Consider the following 19,939-nt stretch of genomic DNA (forward strand, 5'->3'; position numbering starts at 1 on the left):
CCCACTACCTAACATATAAAGGAAGCCTATCTTCGCTGTTGGGTGGGAATCTCCATCGCTGGCAATTATTCCTCCTCCAAACTTGGTCTCCAAAAGAAACATGGCCACCCATCCTGCAATTCAAATGACCGGCGTCAAGCAGCCGTTGAAGTTAGTTCAAGTCCCGACCCCAAAGCCCCAGCAAAACGAAGTCCAGGTCCGAATAGAATGGGTACCCTCCGCACCCTTGGACGTGTACCAAGTGGAGGCTGGCTTAATGGCTCAGTTCCCTCAAGGTCTCGGCGACAGCGGTACTGGTACCGTGGTGGAAGTTGGCCCCGGTGTCGAGCGCCTTCGTGTTGGTGATCAGGTCTTTGGGTTCTTTTTTCACAACGAAAAGGAAAAGGGCCAACAGATCTATGTAACCGCGTCAGAACACTTATTTGGAAAGGTGAGTATAGATATCTCTTTCATAACATCCCGTAAACCACATTCCATAGATCAGAGTCTGACTGATAAAACTAGGTTCCCCCTCGTATGCCACTCGCCGCTGCGGCTACGGTACCGACGAATTTCTGTACCGCATTTCTGACTCTCTCTGACAAGCTTAAACTGGAGCTGCCTTGGCCACGTCCCGCCAGCTTTTCTCCTCAGGACCAACACGTACCAATTATTGTCTGGGGCGCAGGGAGCTCTGTTGGTCAATTCGCAGTCCAGATCCTCAAATACTGGGGCTACACGAACGTCATTGCAACGGCATCTCCCAAGCACCACACAAAGATTAAGGGCTACGGTGCTAAACATGTCATCGATTATCAAGACCCAAACGCGGTTGATATAATCCACAACATACTTCACACAGAAAGCCCCGGCCTCTCTATCCGCGCTTTTGATTGTGTGTCCTCAAAGTCCGGGTCTCTGCAGCACCTCGCCGAAATCGTAACTCGGCCGGGCTCAACGGTAGCTGCTGTTCTTCCTGTGGTTATCCGGTCTCCTTCACACAAAGAAGGCGTGCATATTTCGGCCGACGTGGTCGCGGAAGCACCCTGGGTGCCGGGTGTAAATATCCATGGTGTTATAAGCTATGCGTTTGAAGCGGTATTTACAACACTGTCACTTCGAATCTTGATTTGCAGTTCGGACGGCTGACGTTAAAGTAGGATACTTTCCTAAAGGATCATCTGTTGCCGGAAATTGTTCCCGCGCTGCTCAAGCTAGGTGCTGTTGAGCCGAATAAGTATCGTGAAGTTCAAGGCGACTCGCTTTTGCAGAGAGCTTCCACGGCTCTGGATATCCTACGAAGTGGCACTGTCAGTGGAGAGAGGCTCGTTTGGAAGGTTTGGACCCAGGAGGAATACCCGCAGTATAAATAGCCTGTCTTGATGGGGTTGTTATGTGTGCAGGGTTCATGAATATACTAGAGAGCTAAATAGCGGTGTTGAACTAAATGCGGAACTTGCTGGTTAAAATCGTTTCCATGTGTACATACAAATCATCGCAATTGCATACGTGAAGGTAACGGCCACTGGTTAGTGTCAGGTGAGGATAGCAGAGACAAGATGCACAAGGCGATGGAACATATAAATATACCACTCTATTCTACTACTTGACAAATGAACCAAACACACAGCCCGCACCCTTTAGATACCGCAAATAACACCTTTTCCAGCAATCTTGCCATCACGATGATCCCGAATTGCACGATCAACATCGCTCAAGCCTCCAGAGTATTTCGTGTACCGGACACCCTTCAAAGCCCCTTCGCTCAAGGCCTTCGGTGTCCAAGTCCCAACCAAGGAGGAAAGGAAGTCCGCATCCTACAAATCTCAGCACAACCACACTACCGTACTGAAGAGTGAGTGAGTGAGTGACTTACCGACTCGCCCAAGATATCAACAACGTTCGTATGCACCAAGTCAATATTAGGCCGTCTCAGAGCCTCCAAAAACTGCACGTTCGCCACCTTGCCTCCCTCCCCAGCAATATCCAAGCAAGCAGTACACGTCTCCTGCGACGAGATCGCATCAAACACAATTCCAAACCTCAGACCCTGCGCCTTCACCTGCGCGACCACATCCCCGGCTCCATAGTCAATAACATGGCTCGCTCCCAGACTCCTAACATAGTCAAAGTTCCTCGCGGAACAAACAGTCGTGACATCAACATGTGACGCCCTGAGCAGCTGGATCGCAAAAGCGCCAACAGCACTGGCGCCGCCCCAGACAAGGACCTTCTGGGGTTCGGCGGGAGCCTTCTCCGGAAAGGGGTAGGGAAAGCCGAGGGATTTGAAGACGGCAGTAGCGGCAGTGAAGAAGGAGCAACCGAAGGCGACGGCAATTTCATCGGGGATGGAGCTCGGGACTTTGAAGATCATGCGCGGGAGCATGGGGACGTACGTCTGGTAGCCGCCGTGGCGGAGGTCGGAGGCGACTCGGCCTGTAGTGATCATGGATTGCATTCCGGTGAGTTGTTGCTGCGTGTAGCCTGCTACCTGTGAGTGAGTCAGGAGATGCGTTGCATTATCGTTTGGTTTGAAGAGTTTAGTGTATGCCTACTCTGTCGCCGATGCTGAAGCCGGCTACGCTTGAGCCTACTTCGGTGATTTCTCCGACGATGTCACAGCCTGGGATTAGGGGGAGATCCTGGGGGAAGTGGCCTGAGTATATCTTCCAGTCTGCAGCGTTGGTGGCGGCTGCCTTCACTCTCACTAGCACTTCTGTGGGTTGACATTTTGGGATAGGGAGGCCCTGGATGGTTAGGGGACCGTGGGATTGAGTGAGGACTGCTGCTTGGTTGGCCATGTCTCTTGCAATGACAATAGCAGGGGTTGCTTATTTTTTTTGATTTGATAGTGGAATGCGAATTGTTGTGGTGTGATGCACACGCGAAACTCACAGCTTATATAGCCAAGATATAGCGGATCTCTCGTATATACGGCGCAGATACGGCGCAGATACAGTGTCAGAATTTGTCAGCCAAGGCCTTTATTTACAAAGCATTACTGAGTCTAGGTAAAGGCAAAGCGAAGAAAGGAAAAGAAGGATTAAAGGAAGATGGTGCCGGGTCAACATAAAGGTTGGGCGTTGGGATGGCAAAGCTCTTCACCCAAACCTGTATTGTCTAGAACACACCATGAGGGATGACACTCGACATGGTCAATTGGAGGCGTGGGCCAGACGCTAGAATAGTGGAGAATCTGTTCTAGCGCACGGCGTAATGCAAAGCGGTCACATCTTCGGAATCCTTGTTCATAATAAAACAACCCCAGTCAAGGAACTTGTAGACATTCGTAGAACTTCCTGTGCCGCAAGCGAGGTGTAATGCTGTTTGTCCTTTCCAGGTACGGGCAAAAGCATTACCGAACAACAACTTCTTATGAAATAGCCGCTGGCTCTCCTAAGTTTCTGTAAAATTTGGTCCTCGAGGTTGAGAAGGGACAGAAATGTGGCTTTGCCAGGAGGAGGTAGAGTTGGCATCGAAAAAACAATACCGAGTTAAACAGGATTCCCGGGTTAAAATTTCTCTATTATTCATTAGTTTTACTATTACTTTACTATTAGTAGAGGTCAGTCTGAAACTAATTTGTTATATGTAGATATATCGATGTTTTTTATATATACTGTCGGGATACTGCAATTGGGGCAAATGTCACGACGACCAATATAAGCATTGCGGATCAGAGTTTCGGTACTGTCGCCCGTTGAAGCTTGTAGGTCCTTTGACTTCAGGTTTCTAGCTTCAGAGTCATGAAAGAACTATCTGGGCATGGGGGTAGAGGTCCATAAGGATCACAAAGCTCAAAGCCCATGTTAGTATAAAAACCTCGTGCATTGTCAAAACAAGCGCCGTTCCCGGTCTCTAAACTCAACCTGGTATATCCTCTTTCCTTTGCCACCTTGATGAGATGCTCGACGATAGCCCGTCCAACACCTTTGCGAAAATGTGTGGCGACTGTTCTCATTGATTTCACTTCGCCATGTGTTGGTGACAATTCCTTCAGGGCTCCAATTCCCATTAACTCATGGCCTTCCCAGGCAGAGAAAAGAGTGACATTTGATGCTTGCAGGCTCGAAACGTCAAGAACATCGCTGGAATCGACCAGGCGGTTTATTTCGGCCACATGCAAGGAAATCAAGGCAAGTACGGCTGGAGTTGATTTAATGTCGTCGATCTTGATGAGCATTTCGAAAGAGAGATTCGATTCTGGAGGAATGGCGGAGGGTAGGACACAAGCGTAACACGCGGAGAGAAAGCTCGACCGCCAAATAGAGTGCGGGATGCAAGAAGAACTGCTGGAGGTCTGTTTGGAATATTCTAAATGTTTCATAAGGTTTTGTGAGCGCTAGTTATGTGCTATAATACGTCTTGCAGATAAGGTAGTGAAAATGATTAGTCAGCTAATATGTTAACTTTGCGCGGAATATTCTAGTTAAGATAGAATATATTTAGGATTTAAAGAAACTAGACTAGCAGCTTTAAAAGTACTATAACAAACAATAGTGTATTTCAGAGAGATACGGCCTTCATCCAGTTCCGGTCCCAGCGTGGCATCACGTCGTCAAATTTTATGGGAAGCCACTCACGGATGAAAAGATTAAGTACAACGACGAAAAATTGAATTCGCTGAGTACAATAAGCTGCTGCAAAAATCGTCGACACGCTCAATGACAGAGTCTTCATTGCAGATACTCTATGATTAGTGACTTTATGGACCGTAGATGAGGAGCTCCACAGTCCACGTAACAACCTTGTATACGATAACGCAGATGATGGGCTTTCGTTGTCAGAAAAGAAACGAAAGACTGAAATAAGGCTGGCCGATGCCAGATTAACTTTACCTCTAGATATCAAGATACTATACTTAAAAGACTGAATACAGCTTTCTTAGGCCAGGACTTTCATAAGGTAAACAGCCCCGAGTCGGATACTCCCAGTGTCTTCTATCGTGCTTTCCGACCATCATGTTATAGTCGCTATGATGCAGACCTTAGTTTTCGCTCTTCTAGACAACCGTTGACAATATCTTGCCACCAGGAGGGTACTCTTCGTGTGACAGCCTGTTAGTCAACGAGCTAGTCTTGCGAACCCACTGCGAACGGTCTCAACCATCAGATTTAATTGCAATGTCTGATAGCCCAGCAAGGATCTTGCGGATTGTTGCAGGTTGGCGCTGGAGTAATGAGAGAGGAGGTATGATAGCTGTGATCAATCCGTCGAAGCTACTGGCTTTTCAAGTGTTGTTCAACCGTACAACAACGTTAGCTGAAGAACTAGGGCTCGAGTGGGCAAATGAGAACTACTGGGTTGCGTATCGGTGGATTCCAGCTAAATGCATAGAGTTTTGTATTTCGCCCACATCATTGACAAGGGCTTGTGAGACGCATAGAATAGGTTGTAATCCAAATCTCAAGAAAGCATTTACTCGCACACATATACAGGGATACAATTATGCAAAGAGGTTTTCCCTAGAAGAGTTACTATCCGTTAAAATGGAACAGCTGAGCTTGTGAGCTTTCTCATCTATACGGGTGCTTATGCTTTAATTGATAGGCTTGTCATAGCAGCGGTAAACTGTTTGCTGGAGGACACAGTTGCTCAAGAGCTGTTTGATTGCCATGTGATGTGAAGCTCTTTGCGCAGACCATGTGTGTGGCCATGTGTGTGGAATTCATCAATTTCAAACTAATTGTTTACGATCACGGGCTATATGAGGAGAGAGTTCTTTCTATAAATGTACCAAATCGGCCTTGTCGACCCTACGTAGCAGGAGCGCTTCAAACAAAGCCATTTCCGAGTCATCATAACTTCCTATATAGCTTAATTGAACGAAATAATACCTAGTATTTAGGAACCGAGTCTTAGTTTCATACATAAGCATGTTCCTATTTAAGTAATCATAGAGATTACTGTAACTTATGGTTGCAAGATTATATAATTCTCTCCATAGAATAAGTTAGCCACCATATTTGCCTAATCCAAACCCCATTGAACACATGTAATTTTCCACTTGGAGAAGGTATCTACTACATGGTCCCCACCATTGAAAACTGCAAGGGATCAAATGTTAAGAGGGATGACATCTTATGGGAGACGGCACAGCTGTCATGGGTCGTAATCAGTCAAGATATTCAATATACAGTACACTGACAAGAGGTATGAACTATTCGGGTTGAGGCTGTTGCAGAAGCAATAGGGCGGAATACCAAGGACTAGGCAATTTGATTTATAATTGTTTGCCATTTATTTTGCATGCAATATACCGAAATCAATATAATCCGTTTTGCGTTGTAAGATATACATCTTTTTGTGGAGGGGTGGTTGGGTTGCGCGGCAACCCGATTAATCAAAACAACCTTTGGGCGGCGGCACTGTACATTCTGCTTTGAACCAAGCCAAAACATACCACCTAGCTAGTGAGGCCAACACTCTGATCAACGAAAATAGTTCAATATTCCAATCACAATTGTGTTTACATTGTCGGTATTTCCGGACTTTTCGTTACATAATCAACAAATAAATGATGGACGTGGCCAATTTTTTTGACAAGAATCACGTGTTGAACATTTTTTACCCAGAAGACAAACAAATAAAGTACCAGGACTGAAAAGTAGATGTTATGTTTCCACAGCTGAAACCTCTTGAAGAAAGACAATTAATTTCTTCTTGAATTAATTGTCCGGCTCAAAGTCTCTGATGGGAAGCAAGCTGTAGAATTGCCGGGCATATTCTGCGTCACTTTCCTGGATCTCAGGAGGAAATGTGTAGCTCATGACAGACTTGGGATTTGCCGTGCCGATCTGAGAAGATCGAACTCCTGCCTCACGCTCGGCCGCAAATTCGTGACGCAAGCCTAACACATGTCCAAGCTCATGTAGGAAGATATTCTTCAACATCTTAATATTTTCCCCTTCGAACGCCCTCTGGTAAACATTAAGCGTGTTGAGATCTTTACCATTTGGGAAAAATGCTTGGGCGAGAGTATCCCCATTATCACCTCCATACGCAAGAACGAATGCAGCGTCTTCGAGGTTTGAAACCCGCTTGAATTGTACACCTAACTTCACGTTATTCCACTCCTGGGCTGCCATGTCGAGCGCCTTTGCGGCTAGTAGAGCATATCTCTTCTCGGGATATCCCTCTGCGAAAGCAGCAAAATTGATTGTGGAGCCAAATGCCCAGCGGTCAGAGTATTGTCCAGCCCCAACTCGCAAAGACGCTAAACCCGTGTTCACTGCCCTCTTCTTTTCAGTCGCACAGGAATATACTTTTTCTCCAGGTTTGTCTTTTTCAGGCTCATAAGGTGTGTCGCTCGGCTTGCCAGTTTCTGTTACGGGGATAGTGCTCAAAGGATGTTTCTTTTCCTTGGCTTTCTCCAGTTGACTAACGAATACAGTCCTTCTAAACGTAGAGTGCCTAGCTTGATTTGAAGCCATGGTTCTCGCTGGTTATGATTGTCTTAATTCTGGAGTAGGATGTGCATTTGAACTTTGATCAAGTACGGCAAAGTAAAACTTGATTGTTCAATTTTAGGGGCGGGTCTCGCTCGAGGAACAGTTTATATATCTTCACGCTGGATACCTTAATATATGCATACCACTTTCAAACCAATGAATGGGCCGGCAAGAAGCCCGATTTCATCATCATCATCTCTTCTGATAATGCCATTATAGAAAACAGGGCCAGAACCTCGTAGAGCGGTGGTTCTAGATCAACGTCGGCTTAACCTTGATATCCCGGTATGGCCTTAGCGATGGGAAATACATAGTCGTACCGGAATTTCCTCTTCAGCCTGTCTGCAAAAGTATTAGTTTGTCACCGACACGGACTAAAATGCGGCGAATAAAGGTAAAGGGTCTGCTCAGGTTACACAGCTCAATGGCTCTAGAACCTGAAAGACCTAGGCCATTAGAAAGTTCTATAACGAAGTCTGAAAAGATGCCAATATATCAGAAATGGATTGCCTAGGCTTGAACACAAGAGAAGCATCCATTGGCTGGTAAACATCACCAGCTCTCATGGCCCCACCGTAAAGGTAACCTAGAATCAAAATAAAGTTGTATGGATAAACTTGGGACGTCCCGGTGATCGACTGCCAAGCCTTCCAAATGCCTCCTACAAAGACGGAGGTATTTGAACGGCCCAAGCCAATATAGACAAATAGATCTAAATGGTAGCTCTAATACGAGAGCATCGCTTGAAGAATGGTATATCCCACATAGCCTCGCTCGTGGGGTATTGCCTATCTCTAGTAGAACCCAAGACAGAATCACATTATTACTCGCTGGTATTCACCAACTCTGTGGCCTGTATAGGAACTGCGCCGTCACAGGTATAAGTGTTATGTATAATTGTTGATTGAATACACTGGGTACTGGCCAATAATGCCATGGATTTCCTATATAAAGAGACCGGCTATCTACGCATGGACTTGTAGTGCACATATGAAAAAAGCATCGACATGTTCTTAGTATATGGCGTGACACGATTTCTTCCTGGGCTTCACGTAATCAGAATCGTAACCGAAGAGGTACCATGGTCCATCGGCGTCCAGGTCGGAAATCCGTCCGTTTGCAACGAAGACTGACATTAAACCTAAATCATCTTTTTCGCAGCGAATCTCGATTTTCGAATTCCTCGCCAAGCACAGCGTCTGAGGGTTCCAGAACTTGATCGACTACATCTAACTATCTGCTCTAATAATCGATGGTGATATCAGTGGGGCTTCAATAGCATGGCGGTCAGGTTATCTAGACCACGAGAAACAATAATGCAGGACGCGGTCTCGAGTGGACCACGTTACTGCCGTTTGGTAGACCTATTATCTGCCATACTGATCCTTGATCCTGCATGCGACGGCTCAGGCCAGATTTGCTAGCTGACTTGTTGTTCGTGCTTTTATTGATTGGCAAAATCAACAAATTCTTTCTTAAGTAATGCTTTGTTGAAAGCTTCAGAAGACAATGGATAGTTCTAGACCTAATCTTTACTGAACAAAGGAAGCCTGAAACAAAAGTCCCCATAAATCTGCGCTAGGCGACTCACAACCAAATATTATACTTCATATTGTCAACCACTTGTATCATCCCTCGCACTCCCTTAATGTCTACTAATTCTAACAGGACCACTTGATGTGAATTAGAACCATTTCAGCGTGGGGTTATATTTGGTCGATTTCTTGCAGGCCAGAAAAAGGCTGATTCTTTATTAAAATTAGGCTTTCTGTCTGCCATCGAACTTTCTAGACAGTTTTAACTCTGCTAGTTAAGCTTATACATCCTCAGGAGGCAGAGTTTAGGAGTAACAATTTCAAAATGAATTCAACTAATCTAGCTCTCCAATTTTTAGCATAAAACCTTGACTTATTTAATTTGGGCTTCCCTTCCACAGCATCTACCTGTACGTAGATTGGTACAAACTTCTTGGTCTAAACAGCTGCAAACGATTATACTACCTCAACTGTTCTCTACTGCTAACTTTACATAATAACAGTCTAGATTGAGCTATCTGAGTACTTCAACAGACTACGTCCAACTAGCTAAGTATTTCTCTTTTCCATAAAATACCGACAATCTTTAATGGCACATTCAACTGGCAGTTCAGTGTCACTTGAGTATCACTCCAGCGTGAAATTCTGAAAGCCGTTATCACTTTACTGAGTACTGATTAAGTAGAAAGTCTGAATAATTTCTCCTCGCAGCGGTCAGCCATCTATCCATGTGTTTCTTCGGGTTCATCTTCTACCCTTGCGCTCGATAAAAATTTAATTTGGTGGACGAATTAAATAGTTATAAAGACCAACGCTACTGACATTTCTCAGTGGTAATGTTGATTGTAGTTATGAACAGACGTAATGGGGTTATCTCAACAGAACTATAGCATCGAGATCACATTACTGTGAAAAGGCGAGCCATTCCCCTTGGGGCAAGCTATAGTGACTTCTCATAACTTTTGCCACAACTCCAATGCCTGGAAGGAGCTATCTGCCAATTGCCCAACATAGTGGCAATATCGTGATGTCAAGACAAAACTATGTGCCTCTTCTCTGGACCAAATCCTTTTGCATCTGTCGTATATGTATAATACAGGAAACACAACTGCTTCTATTGCTGTAGCTGCTCGTGGAATTGCTTGGCACAGAAAACGTCGCCGCAAGCGACAACGGCGTAATGTATTCTAGCCTAGCATAGTCGTGGGATCCTTGGTATGCCCACAGTCCGCCAAAATAAAGCGTTGGCGAGTCTCCACTTATCGATATTGCCACTTGCATGGACCTAGTTCTTTGGTTTGGAAAGGGGGGTGGTTCGGGTTCTATCCAGCTTTGTGGCAGTCTTGAAATAGGCTATGATTCAAATATGTTCCCGGGGTACTTGCTTGTGTCTCTTGATATTCAACTGTCTTGCCTACGTTGTAAAATGGTCTTACCACATACTGATTTAGAGGGGGGCGTCCAATATACTACACTATAGGTTATACAGTTTAGCCAGATTTAATTTGGGGCAGGAAGAACGTGAACCATGATATATTAACAAGTTTTAAGATCACGCCATAGTTCTATGTGGACCAGACTGCCTTAATTGACTGCCCCGGCTGCCCTGGCCTCAGCCTTATGGAACCGCCGTCTCCAGTAATAAAAGCTTGACCAATATTAGAAATGAGAAATGTGTTATGATTAAATAATAGAAATTAATTAGGTTAATAAACTTAGGTCAACTATAAGTCGATGGGCAAGCGTACCAGTGGGTTTATAAATATCTTAATTCTATCCTCGTCATAAAGTAAGAGTCTCAACTCCTATCTATAGACTCCACAGCAGCTGTTAATCGTAACTGTGGTTCCGTGGGAGCTCTTTTTCCATTTCTGTGAACCATGAGGCCAAGTTAGAGTCTGTGAGAGCTTGGGATCACGTCGGTAGCGGAATATTAGTTACTTGCTACCTCTAATGTATCCATGACGTTTACATCGAGGGTGGTATGAGTAGCAATGGCCTAGGTGTAGACATCGCTGACACAATGGTGACCGAGCAATATGATCATAGTCTGCTAGTCTACGCAAGACTCCTCAACACTCCAAAGCCACTCTGTATACAATTCTTACTTCATGTCTGTTTCTATTATATTCTTTATTTCAGTTGTCCTGTACTTTTGAATTCTCCATGGACTTCATTCGAAATTACTCTAGAAAAGTATTTTTGGTAGTAGGTGGGCTTGCTCTCGGTATAATCCCAATGACGAAATGGAATCCTTTGAAAATCCACGACATATATGCAATGCAGCCCAACCTGGAGATTATCAAAGACAATAAGAACGCTCGATTTGAGTGAGTCTATTTCCCATGAAGATGTGGTGGCTCTGACTGTGAAAGCATCATTTTTGTTCACGGATTAAACGTAAAAGGAGAGGCTAGCTATGCCCGGAATGCATGGACAGCAGACGTAAACCGAGAAAGAATATTTTGGCCAGGCGACCTCTTACCATCCTCTGTACCGAATGTCCGCGTCTTGCTATTTGCGTATAATTCCAGCATTACGTGGAATTCGGCAATTGCTGGTGTCAAAGATCATGCAACTACGCTCATGAATTTGTTGATTTTGAAGCGAAAGGTAGTGTTGGTTTGATAAATTGCCTTTGGGTCTAACAAAGCTGTTAGGAATCACCAGAACGACCGCTTATATTCATCTGCCACAGCCTCGGTGGCCTTGTGGTGAAGCAGGCCCTTCTACTAGACGACCCCAAATTTCGAGAAGCCATTAAATCCACGTACGTATCAAATGGCCATTGGTATGGTTTGTTCGCTGTTCACACCTCAACAGTCGCGGTCTTGTCTTCTTTGCTACACCCCACCGTGGAGCGACAGGTGACGCAGTTGGGGTCGGCTTCATTTGCGCGGATATAGTTAGGGCTATTCAACGAGAGGGGAGAAATTCCCTGCCTGAGTTACTTCAAAGAGACAGCGCTTTGGCAGATACACTCTCTCGTCTTTTTGAAGCGAAGCTTAACCAATTTAATATCATATCAGTTTATGAAACTAGGTCAATGAAGCCATACGGTATAGTATGTGTGACCTCCGTAGATTATTCCCTCGTGAGCTAATGCAGTTTGTCTAGATTGTTGGCAAAACGAGCGCTGTACTGGATCTTCCCCAACGCGAGACAGAAATTGACATCGATCGCGATCATTCAACAATTTGCAAGTTTCCAGGTCCAGAGAACCCAGGCTACAAGCAGTTCATCGGACACCTGGAGCTCATGATGGATAATATAATGGACACAGAGGAGGAAACAAGGAAGAACGAAATGCTTCAGAGCCTAAGCAATTCTCCTCCCCTGGAGGAAGCCCAATTTTTGCGACGAGCAGAGCAACTCGCCTTTTGGTACGCAGGCCATAAAAAGTACGAAATATCCGAGGAGTTGAATAATCGAATACTACAACTATGTGATAATAACTCTAACTTGGGCCCAAACAACCCAGCTGCGATTGATGCGGCCTACAACAGGGCATTCGCTTTACAACGTTTGGGCCGATACTCAGAATCAGAGCAATTGTACGAACGCGCCATAACTGGTTGGAAAGCTCTCACCGGCAGGGAAAATGATCACGCCGTTCTCGACGCGCGCAGACAGCAAGCGGTGAACCTTTACGAGAGTGGTAGACATGATATGGCTGAACGCGAGCTCAGAGATATATTAGAAATAAGCAAAAGGAGCGGCAATATGCATGCAATTCTAGAATGTCAAGCTAGTTTAGGTGATCTGTTCCGAGATCTCAAAAGATGGAATGACTCACAATCGTTCTTGGAGCCTACATTCGAGAAAATGAAGATAGAGTTGGGGCCAATGAACGAAAGGACGCTCTATATCCAAGGCCAACTTGCGTTCGTCCTCCAAAGTCTAGGGGCCAATGACGAATCGGAGATCTTGTATAGGGACCTGTTGGAAAAGCGAAAGGAGAAGAACGGCGATGTGAGCCTTGACACGTTGGCCACAATGAGGGATCTTGCCCATGTACTCCAAAAGAAAGGGAACCTAGCCGATGCTGAAGCGCTCTGCTGTGATGCATTGAGCGGGTTTAAGAGACGGCTCCCGGCCGGACACGACGAAATCGAATGGACAGATAATAGCCTCACATATATACGCAACCAACTGGACAGACATAACCTAGTACGTCTGAGGATGTGAAGTTGTTGGGATAAGGGATGGGGACGTGTACGGTACTGCTGAAAACGGCAATGTAGCTGACCAACGACCTCAACACTCTTTTCGTCTACCAGAAATTTCCCGTGAGCCCTGCATTGTCGGCTCCCTATATTACGTTCTTTTACATGAACTTGGGCACGTACTGGGCCTACCACATGAGTTCCCACCCAAGAAAGAAGAGTGTGATCCGTCTGCCCATATTGGCTCTCGGAATCCACTTTCCGTGATGAGCTACACATTTCCTCCAGATTCAATTATCCGATGCGACAAGCACACGGCTTTTCTATGAACTCCCATAAGGGTTCTTCCAAGGTCTTCAAGTCGTCCAATTTATTCCCAATTGCTGATGGCGGACAGTCGTTGATCAAAAAAGATTTTCTGACTTCCGATGTAGGATGGCAAATCAAAGGGTATGCTAATTCCTTCCGAAGTTTTGATTCTTACTATTTTATTCAATGTTTTGAGAGTTTTTGGAGAGAAATCTGAAAAAGCTTTAAAGACCCCAATGTGGGAAAAGACAGACGTCACAGTCTTATCCTGCTGTGAAATGGTATTCAACATACCATACCGCCTTCTGTGCAACTGTGTATTTGAAATCATTCTATCTTCGAGATCAATACTGCATCTCTGAATACTATATAGTTAGCGAACTAGCTCGAAATGGCAGCACTTGCACCTATTAATATACTTACAACATCAAGGACCTGGGCAATCAATGTATCATAGTAATCTGTTTCTAATCCTACTTCAGTAGAAACATACTACATTTTAATTAAGAAGTTAGCCTTGTATTAAAATATCTTATCCTACTATAGAGACAATTTCGAATGTATATAAGAACACCAGTGTAGCCAGTTAAACGAAGTCTAGATGAACTCTACGGCCTGGGTTCGTTTTGTATAGATACTTCATTTGTCTACCCCGAAGATGACCTGTCCTCGCTCATTATGAATGGTGAGTATCATGTCTGCTTTCCTGCTACCTCTAGATCTTAGGTGATACGCCCTGCAATACAGGAGCTCACAGATTCAACGGGTGCTTTTTTCTCAGATATCCACCAAACTTGTATATCAAATATGGAACTGGAAGGAGCGCCACGGATATAAAACCCAAAAGCGAGTTTCCCTACTCCAAATATTAGCATCAACAGTAAGCACAGGGACCTAAGACTTTCCACTACTTACCCAGCCATACCCCAGCGTTGTGTCTGCAATTGAATCCTATTAGCCTCTTCAGCTTCCAAGCAGACGAAGAAACGAAATCTCTTACACATCTGCGGTCCAGCCAAAGGAAGAAACGCCCCAAACAATGAACGCATGGCCGTCAGAGCAGCTACTGCAGAAGCAGCGTATTTGGGAAAGGCGTCAACCATGTACGTTTGAATTGGGATGAAAACGCCAATCATGCCAAAACCGAACGGGATCATCCCGATAATAGGAACGACCCAATGTGCATGCTTTTCAACCGCCCACCCGTACCAGAAAAATGAAATGGGGATGAACAAAGCGAAGATACCACACGCGGCAAGACGCATCTCGGGCTCATATACCCCGTCGTTGCTACGCGTGAGGGTCACTACTGTCTTGTCGTTGGACTTTGCCACAATCCCGAGCCCAACGAAGAATCCCAGGCCGATTCCTAAATATGCCAGGCCACATAACTCGGGTGACCAGCCATATGTGACCTCGTAAATGCCGGTGATGGTGGTAAAGAGCAGGTAAAGCAGTCCATAGACGAGAGACATATAAAGGGACAGGATGAAGCTGATCGGGGTGGCGAAGAGTAGTGTGATCGGCACTAAGATGCCTCGTTTGATGATCTCAAAGCTCGTTAGAGATACACCCTGCTCATAGCAGCTGCGGAGGTCGGGCCTGTTCGTTTGTTTGGCGAGAAGCTTAGTCTTCTTTTGTATAATAACTTCAGGGTTTGTCTCAGTGTTAAAGACTTCGATGCCCAGCGTCGCAGTCCCTGAAGCGATGAGTAACACCCAGAAAACCTGCTAGCGCTTTAGTATTCATTGATAGGACAAGAGTGAAGTTTGCTTAACATACCCATCTCCAGCTGACCTGCTGAGATAAAAACCCCCCTGCAATGGGGCCAATGACTGGACCTACCAAGGGTCCGATACTAAACGCAGCCATGGCTGCCCCTCGTTCGGTTGGGGCGAAGAGGTCACCTATAATGCCACCCCCTATCGTAAGACATCCAGAGCCACCTATGCCAGCCAACAATCGGAAGACAATGAGGGATGCCAAGCTTGGCGCTTTGGCACAGCCAATCTGCCAAACGACGAATATTGAGTTTGCGGTGAAGAGAACCAGGCGTCGGCCATATATTTCACTGAGCGGCGAAAGGACAAGAGGACCAAACTATGCTATATCAGAGAGGGAATAGCCCGGATCCAGCTGAGATACTAACAACGTAGCCAAGTAAGAAGATGCTGACGACCAATGAGCTCAAGACCTCGGACTCGTTGTGAAAGGACGCATCCATGAACTGAACGCCCGGTGCGAACATGGATGATGCAAGGGGACTAATATGAGGTTAAACGAAAATGCCAGAAATGGAGGTGTAGTCGTGATTCCCACCTAAGGAAAGACATGAGACTGACAAAACCTAGGATCGACCACTTTCGACCCTTGGAAAAGTTTCTACCATCAGAGACGGGTCAGCTTTCGATTCATGGTCTGCGGTGAAAGCCAAGCTACCTGGGATTCTTGGGATCTTTTTGGCCATCCCAGCCCACTATACCCTTCTCCAAATTGCTTTCTGGAAACGAATCTTCGAGAGTATACGATCCGGGTTTTGTTCCGTCTGCAGTTAACAGGCCACCTTCCTCGGCATCAGGTCGACTTTCAGTCTTCATGACCTCAGGACCGTGCATCGTATGTTAAGTTAATTCTTGTATAGAAGGGAAAGGTATTATTATCGAGGTATAAACAAACAAAAAATCACATATGTCAACCTGGACGAGAATGTAGGGCATTAGAATTTATAGTATAGGAATGCAGCAGCCTATCAGCTTGCAAGAGGCCGAGTCCCGTATTTACCCCGTAATTCCGGCGTAATTGCGACCGCAGTGGGTTCGGCGACGTATATACGACCTCGCCGCCCTCTGTGCCTCGACTCACCCCTGCATCTTTTCCAAGAGGCATGGTTTAATTCCTCTGGTAAGGGTGGAATTACAAGCTGAAGCGCCACTGCATGCTGTAATCATGAGCGAGTCTGCCTCTCACCATAGATTGCCGGAGCCTGAAAGGTCTCCGTCAAAAACCCGACAGTCTGGACAAGGCGACGCTCCACCAAGAAAGAAAAGACGGCGACAAATTAACTCGTGCGCCGAATGCCGGCGACGCAGGTCTCGCTGTGACCGCAGACTTCCGTGTGGGGAATGCACGAAGAATAAATGTTCATGCCACTACATAGACGACTTGGATACGCCCACGACCCAACAGCCGAGAGACCCAAGCGAAAAGAATGTATCGTTTCCCTCAACAGTCCCGTCAATATCGCAAGAATTGCCTTTGCCAGACCCTCCGAGTCTCACTCCGGCACTGGAGGACTTAACTGCACGTGTTAGCAAAGTGGAAAGTCTTTTGAACACCTACCTGCCACTCCTGTCAAGCCAGAATGCCACTGAACCACTGCCCCAAACGCAACCTACACACCCCCAACCGCAATACCGTCCAGCAAATACCAGCATTACAGCATCCCCTTCTAATGTGCCCATCAAGATCCCCAAGATATTCGAGGCAGAAGGCTATCTAAGAGGGAAGAATGGGCGTAAGACTGAATTCGTCTCCAGCCGGCATTGGACGGGCTTAATTTATCTAGTGAGTATTATGATGGTAGATTGGGTTGCAAGAAATGAGAATGTGACTAAGAGATTCACTCAATCATACTCAGTTCCCAGAAATCTATTTGCTCCGGCATCGACCTAACAGTCACCCCATCTGCTATATGATCAATCAAGTGTTCATGGGCATCCGAGAACGTGCCAAGAAGCAGAAACCCGAGCCGTTATCATCATTAGTCCCTTCATTATCACTCGATACTGCGCTTCGTGCTATTATCCCTTCCAAGACAGTTGCCAGCGCTCTGCTAGATGCCTACTTTGAGAACTTCGAGAAGATACACCGTGTGATCCATATTCCATCTTTCAAAGAGGAGTTCGAAGCCTTTTGGCGCTCCCCAGGGTCATTGAGCCTTTCCTGGGTCGCAAATTTAGTCATCATTCTTCGCCTCGGGCTGCTCGCGCACCCCAATCCTGAAAGCATTTCAAAAGATGTCTCTCCAGAATGGCTTCGATACATAGAATCTCAGGGTTTACAGCTGGCTGAGCTGTTCTCACACTGCAGATCATCAGAGGGTCGACCGTCCCTTGATCATGTTCAAACACAATGCTTGCTTGTCGTGGCTCGCATCACCGATGGATCAAAGGCAACGGTTGCCTGGAAGCTAGCGGGACAACTGGTGCAAACCTGCCTTATCATGGGGTTTCATCGGGAGTCAGAATTGGTCGGCGGGCATATGTCCATCTTTGACGCCGAAATGCGCAGGAGATTGTGGACAACAGCCCTAGAGCTGTATCTACATGTCTCAAGACATGCCAGCGTGCAAGAGCCATTTCTTCAAGCCCAATACAATATACGCCGCCCATTAGATATCAACGATCGAGACCTGTCGGCTAATATGACACGTTTACCAACGCCTGATGTTAAAGTATCTGCCACCGATACGTCCCTCCAGCATGCAGTATCAGAATCATTAGGACTACGCCTGCGCTTGGCCAATTCAAAGCATAATGACATCGGACTAGCAGAATTACCAGGAGAGCACTGCGCATCCTGTGGTCTACGCAATCGACTTCTTTCAAAAGCCCCACACGGACTATCAAATCGTCAATTCTTCGATCAAGGCACTTATGATCAGCGTCAGCACGCTATGACATGTCTCACTCACCAAAGCGCATTTCTTCATTACATATTAGCAGATCTTTTCAAATCAGACCTTCATCCTAAGGAACAGGTTCTGGACACTTGTCGCTCAATTCTCAGCCTCTACCAGCACCCGGACCTCTCTCCAGTACAACGATTCATTATTGGGCGCTGGTATCGAAATGACATCCTGACCTCTGTTATCTGCTTATGCTTGACGTTGAAGGTGGCTCAGCCCGATGACCCTGACACATATGTCATACCACCGACTCGAGGTAAGCAGATATATATCCCTTTTGGCCTCAAAAGAATATTCAACTAAGATGTTCTAGACCTTTGTCTGGTGCAGCAATATTTTAAATTAGTCGAGGATACCCTTTATATTCTCTCAATGAGACGGGAACAAAACCAAAATGAGATGGAGGAGCATGTACTTCTTGTACTGCTGTTTGCTATCGTGAAATCAAAGGGTGTAGAAACAGATATTCCAGGTCAATTACAAGAGTGTTTGGGAAAGTTCGGGCTTCCGGTCTCGCCACCACCCTGTAATAATACTTTGGAAGGAACAAGCGATGTGAGTTCTGTAGAATGGATCATCCATATCTATGCTGTACTGACCCTAGGCATGAACAGAGCTTGGCTTCAGGGCCTAACGTGGAGACATTTGCCCCGACGCCCAAAAGCTTCTCGTCTGCGGACATGGACATGGTAAGCTGGCTGAGACTAATCTGATACATTAAATATGCTAACTTGCAAAGGTCTTCGATATTGATTTATTCATGTCCGAATTCGCTCTGGACATTCCGTTCTAATCAGTCCGTGGTAATATGATGTCTTGCTCATTTCAATGCCCTGTATGAGTATAATAGCATGGTCCGACTGTGGTGAGACTTGCAGGCCTATTATAGAATAGTCGTATTGTACTGTCGCCGGTAATGGCTTACAACAACTCATTCCTAAATAATTCGGTAGAGTTGAATACGGTTTAATTATGCCAAGCCGGCCATCTCTATAAAAGTATAATCTGTGGAATAATAATAAGAAGAAGAATGAATGTAAAGATTAGCCGCTGGAGGGAAGATGGAGAGATGTTGCTAGGCAGCAGGCTAAGCTCCTTAGGGCTCAGCTATCTCAATTTCCTTACATGGACCTACTAGCTTTGTAATAGGAACCTCTTTTTCCTTGCCCTAGAGACACTTCTTTGCTTCTGTAGGGGCTTCGTTCTCCTTGTCGACATCCCTTATTTTCCTCTTACTAACAACACAAGACAAAAAGCCCAACGTCGCCTAAAATGATACAGACCCACCTAGCTACTGCTGCACGAACTACTCCGTGCCCCGGAGCAAACAGATGTAACATAAGAGTCAGCGTCCTCCAACATAGATTGCTTAACTATACTAAGTAAAGCTTAGCCGACGATTAGTGAACCCCCCATCCCACCGTAAGTGTGGGCCCTCAAGGCACTGGGAGTTCTCTAGTAGCTGTGACTCATAATTAGACTAGGAATACTCCGTACTAGTGTTATATACAAGTGCGTTACTGCGTACAATTCCAGGAGATTGCATTCGATTCCTTAGACTGGTCCTCAACCATAAACTAAGTGGGGCGAACCCTGGACATCATGGCCTCCGAGACTTCCGCCAAATGTACGAACCGAACCACTACTGTTTTGTATTCACGTAGGAGAAAGACTTGGAAGGGGCGCACCCAGGAAATGAGGGGTAAGGTTGCTTTCATACATATATAATACTGTACTTCGCCGAAGACAACCCACTTTGAGTGACGAATTTTGTCAGTGCAACCACAACTGGTTGATGTTCATCCAAGATGG

The 19,939-nt window shown here is 45.7% G+C and overlaps 6 protein-coding genes across 6 annotated transcripts; 3 read left to right on the forward strand and 3 right to left on the reverse strand.

Annotated features, from left to right (window-relative positions):
- Nucleotides 1-22: 22 nt before the first annotated feature.
- Nucleotides 23-1,352, forward strand: ANOM_007648 (zinc-binding alcohol dehydrogenase family protein; the record flags this gene model as incomplete). The annotated part of the gene is made up of 3 exons (XM_015552904.1): nucleotides 23-430; nucleotides 505-1,077; nucleotides 1,140-1,352. Coding segments are annotated over 3 exons (1,158 nt in total), but the record flags the coding sequence as incomplete, so codon positions are not given.
- Nucleotides 1,353-1,619: 267 nt separating this feature from the next.
- On the reverse strand, nucleotides 1,620-2,780 carry ANOM_007649 (zinc-binding alcohol dehydrogenase family protein; the record flags this gene model as incomplete). Its single annotated transcript, XM_015552905.1, has 3 exons — nucleotides 1,620-1,796; nucleotides 1,856-2,470; nucleotides 2,535-2,780. The coding sequence occupies 3 exons, from the start codon at nucleotides 2,778-2,780 to the stop codon at nucleotides 1,620-1,622; spliced, it is 1,038 nt and encodes a 345-aa protein (XP_015405787.1).
- Nucleotides 2,781-6,647: 3,867 nt separating this feature from the next.
- ANOM_007650 (uncharacterized protein) lies at nucleotides 6,648-7,412 on the reverse strand (the record flags this gene model as incomplete). Its single annotated transcript, XM_015552906.1, has 1 exon — nucleotides 6,648-7,412. One exon carries the CDS (start codon nucleotides 7,410-7,412, stop codon nucleotides 6,648-6,650), a length of 765 nt encoding a protein of 254 aa, XP_015405785.1.
- Nucleotides 7,413-11,317: 3,905 nt separating this feature from the next.
- Nucleotides 11,318-13,398, forward strand: ANOM_007651 (uncharacterized protein; the record flags this gene model as incomplete). Its single annotated transcript, XM_015552907.1, has 5 exons — nucleotides 11,318-11,578; nucleotides 11,626-11,735; nucleotides 11,789-12,029; nucleotides 12,083-13,135; nucleotides 13,210-13,398. Coding segments are annotated over 5 exons (1,854 nt in total), but the record flags the coding sequence as incomplete, so codon positions are not given.
- Nucleotides 13,399-14,191: 793 nt separating this feature from the next.
- Nucleotides 14,192-16,037, reverse strand: ANOM_007652 (MFS transporter; the record flags this gene model as incomplete). Its single annotated transcript, XM_015552908.1, has 7 exons — nucleotides 14,192-14,296; nucleotides 14,356-14,378; nucleotides 14,441-15,167; nucleotides 15,223-15,540; nucleotides 15,590-15,704; nucleotides 15,760-15,822; nucleotides 15,880-16,037. 7 exons carry the CDS (start codon nucleotides 16,035-16,037, stop codon nucleotides 14,192-14,194), a joined length of 1,509 nt encoding a protein of 502 aa, XP_015405783.1.
- Nucleotides 16,038-16,386: 349 nt separating this feature from the next.
- ANOM_007653 (fungal specific transcription factor domain-containing protein) lies at nucleotides 16,387-18,920 on the forward strand (the record flags this gene model as incomplete). The annotated part of the gene is made up of 5 exons (XM_015552909.1): nucleotides 16,387-17,004; nucleotides 17,078-18,383; nucleotides 18,441-18,682; nucleotides 18,742-18,816; nucleotides 18,867-18,920. The coding sequence occupies 5 exons, from the start codon at nucleotides 16,387-16,389 to the stop codon at nucleotides 18,918-18,920; spliced, it is 2,295 nt and encodes a 764-aa protein (XP_015405782.1).
- Between the last annotated feature and the right edge of the window lie 1,019 nt (nucleotides 18,921-19,939).

Source organism: Aspergillus nomiae, assembly GCF_001204775.2.
Source record: "Aspergillus nomiae NRRL 13137 chromosome Unknown contig00184, whole genome shotgun sequence".
Classification (NCBI taxonomy): Eukaryota; Fungi; Ascomycota; class Eurotiomycetes; order Eurotiales; family Aspergillaceae; genus Aspergillus; species Aspergillus nomiae.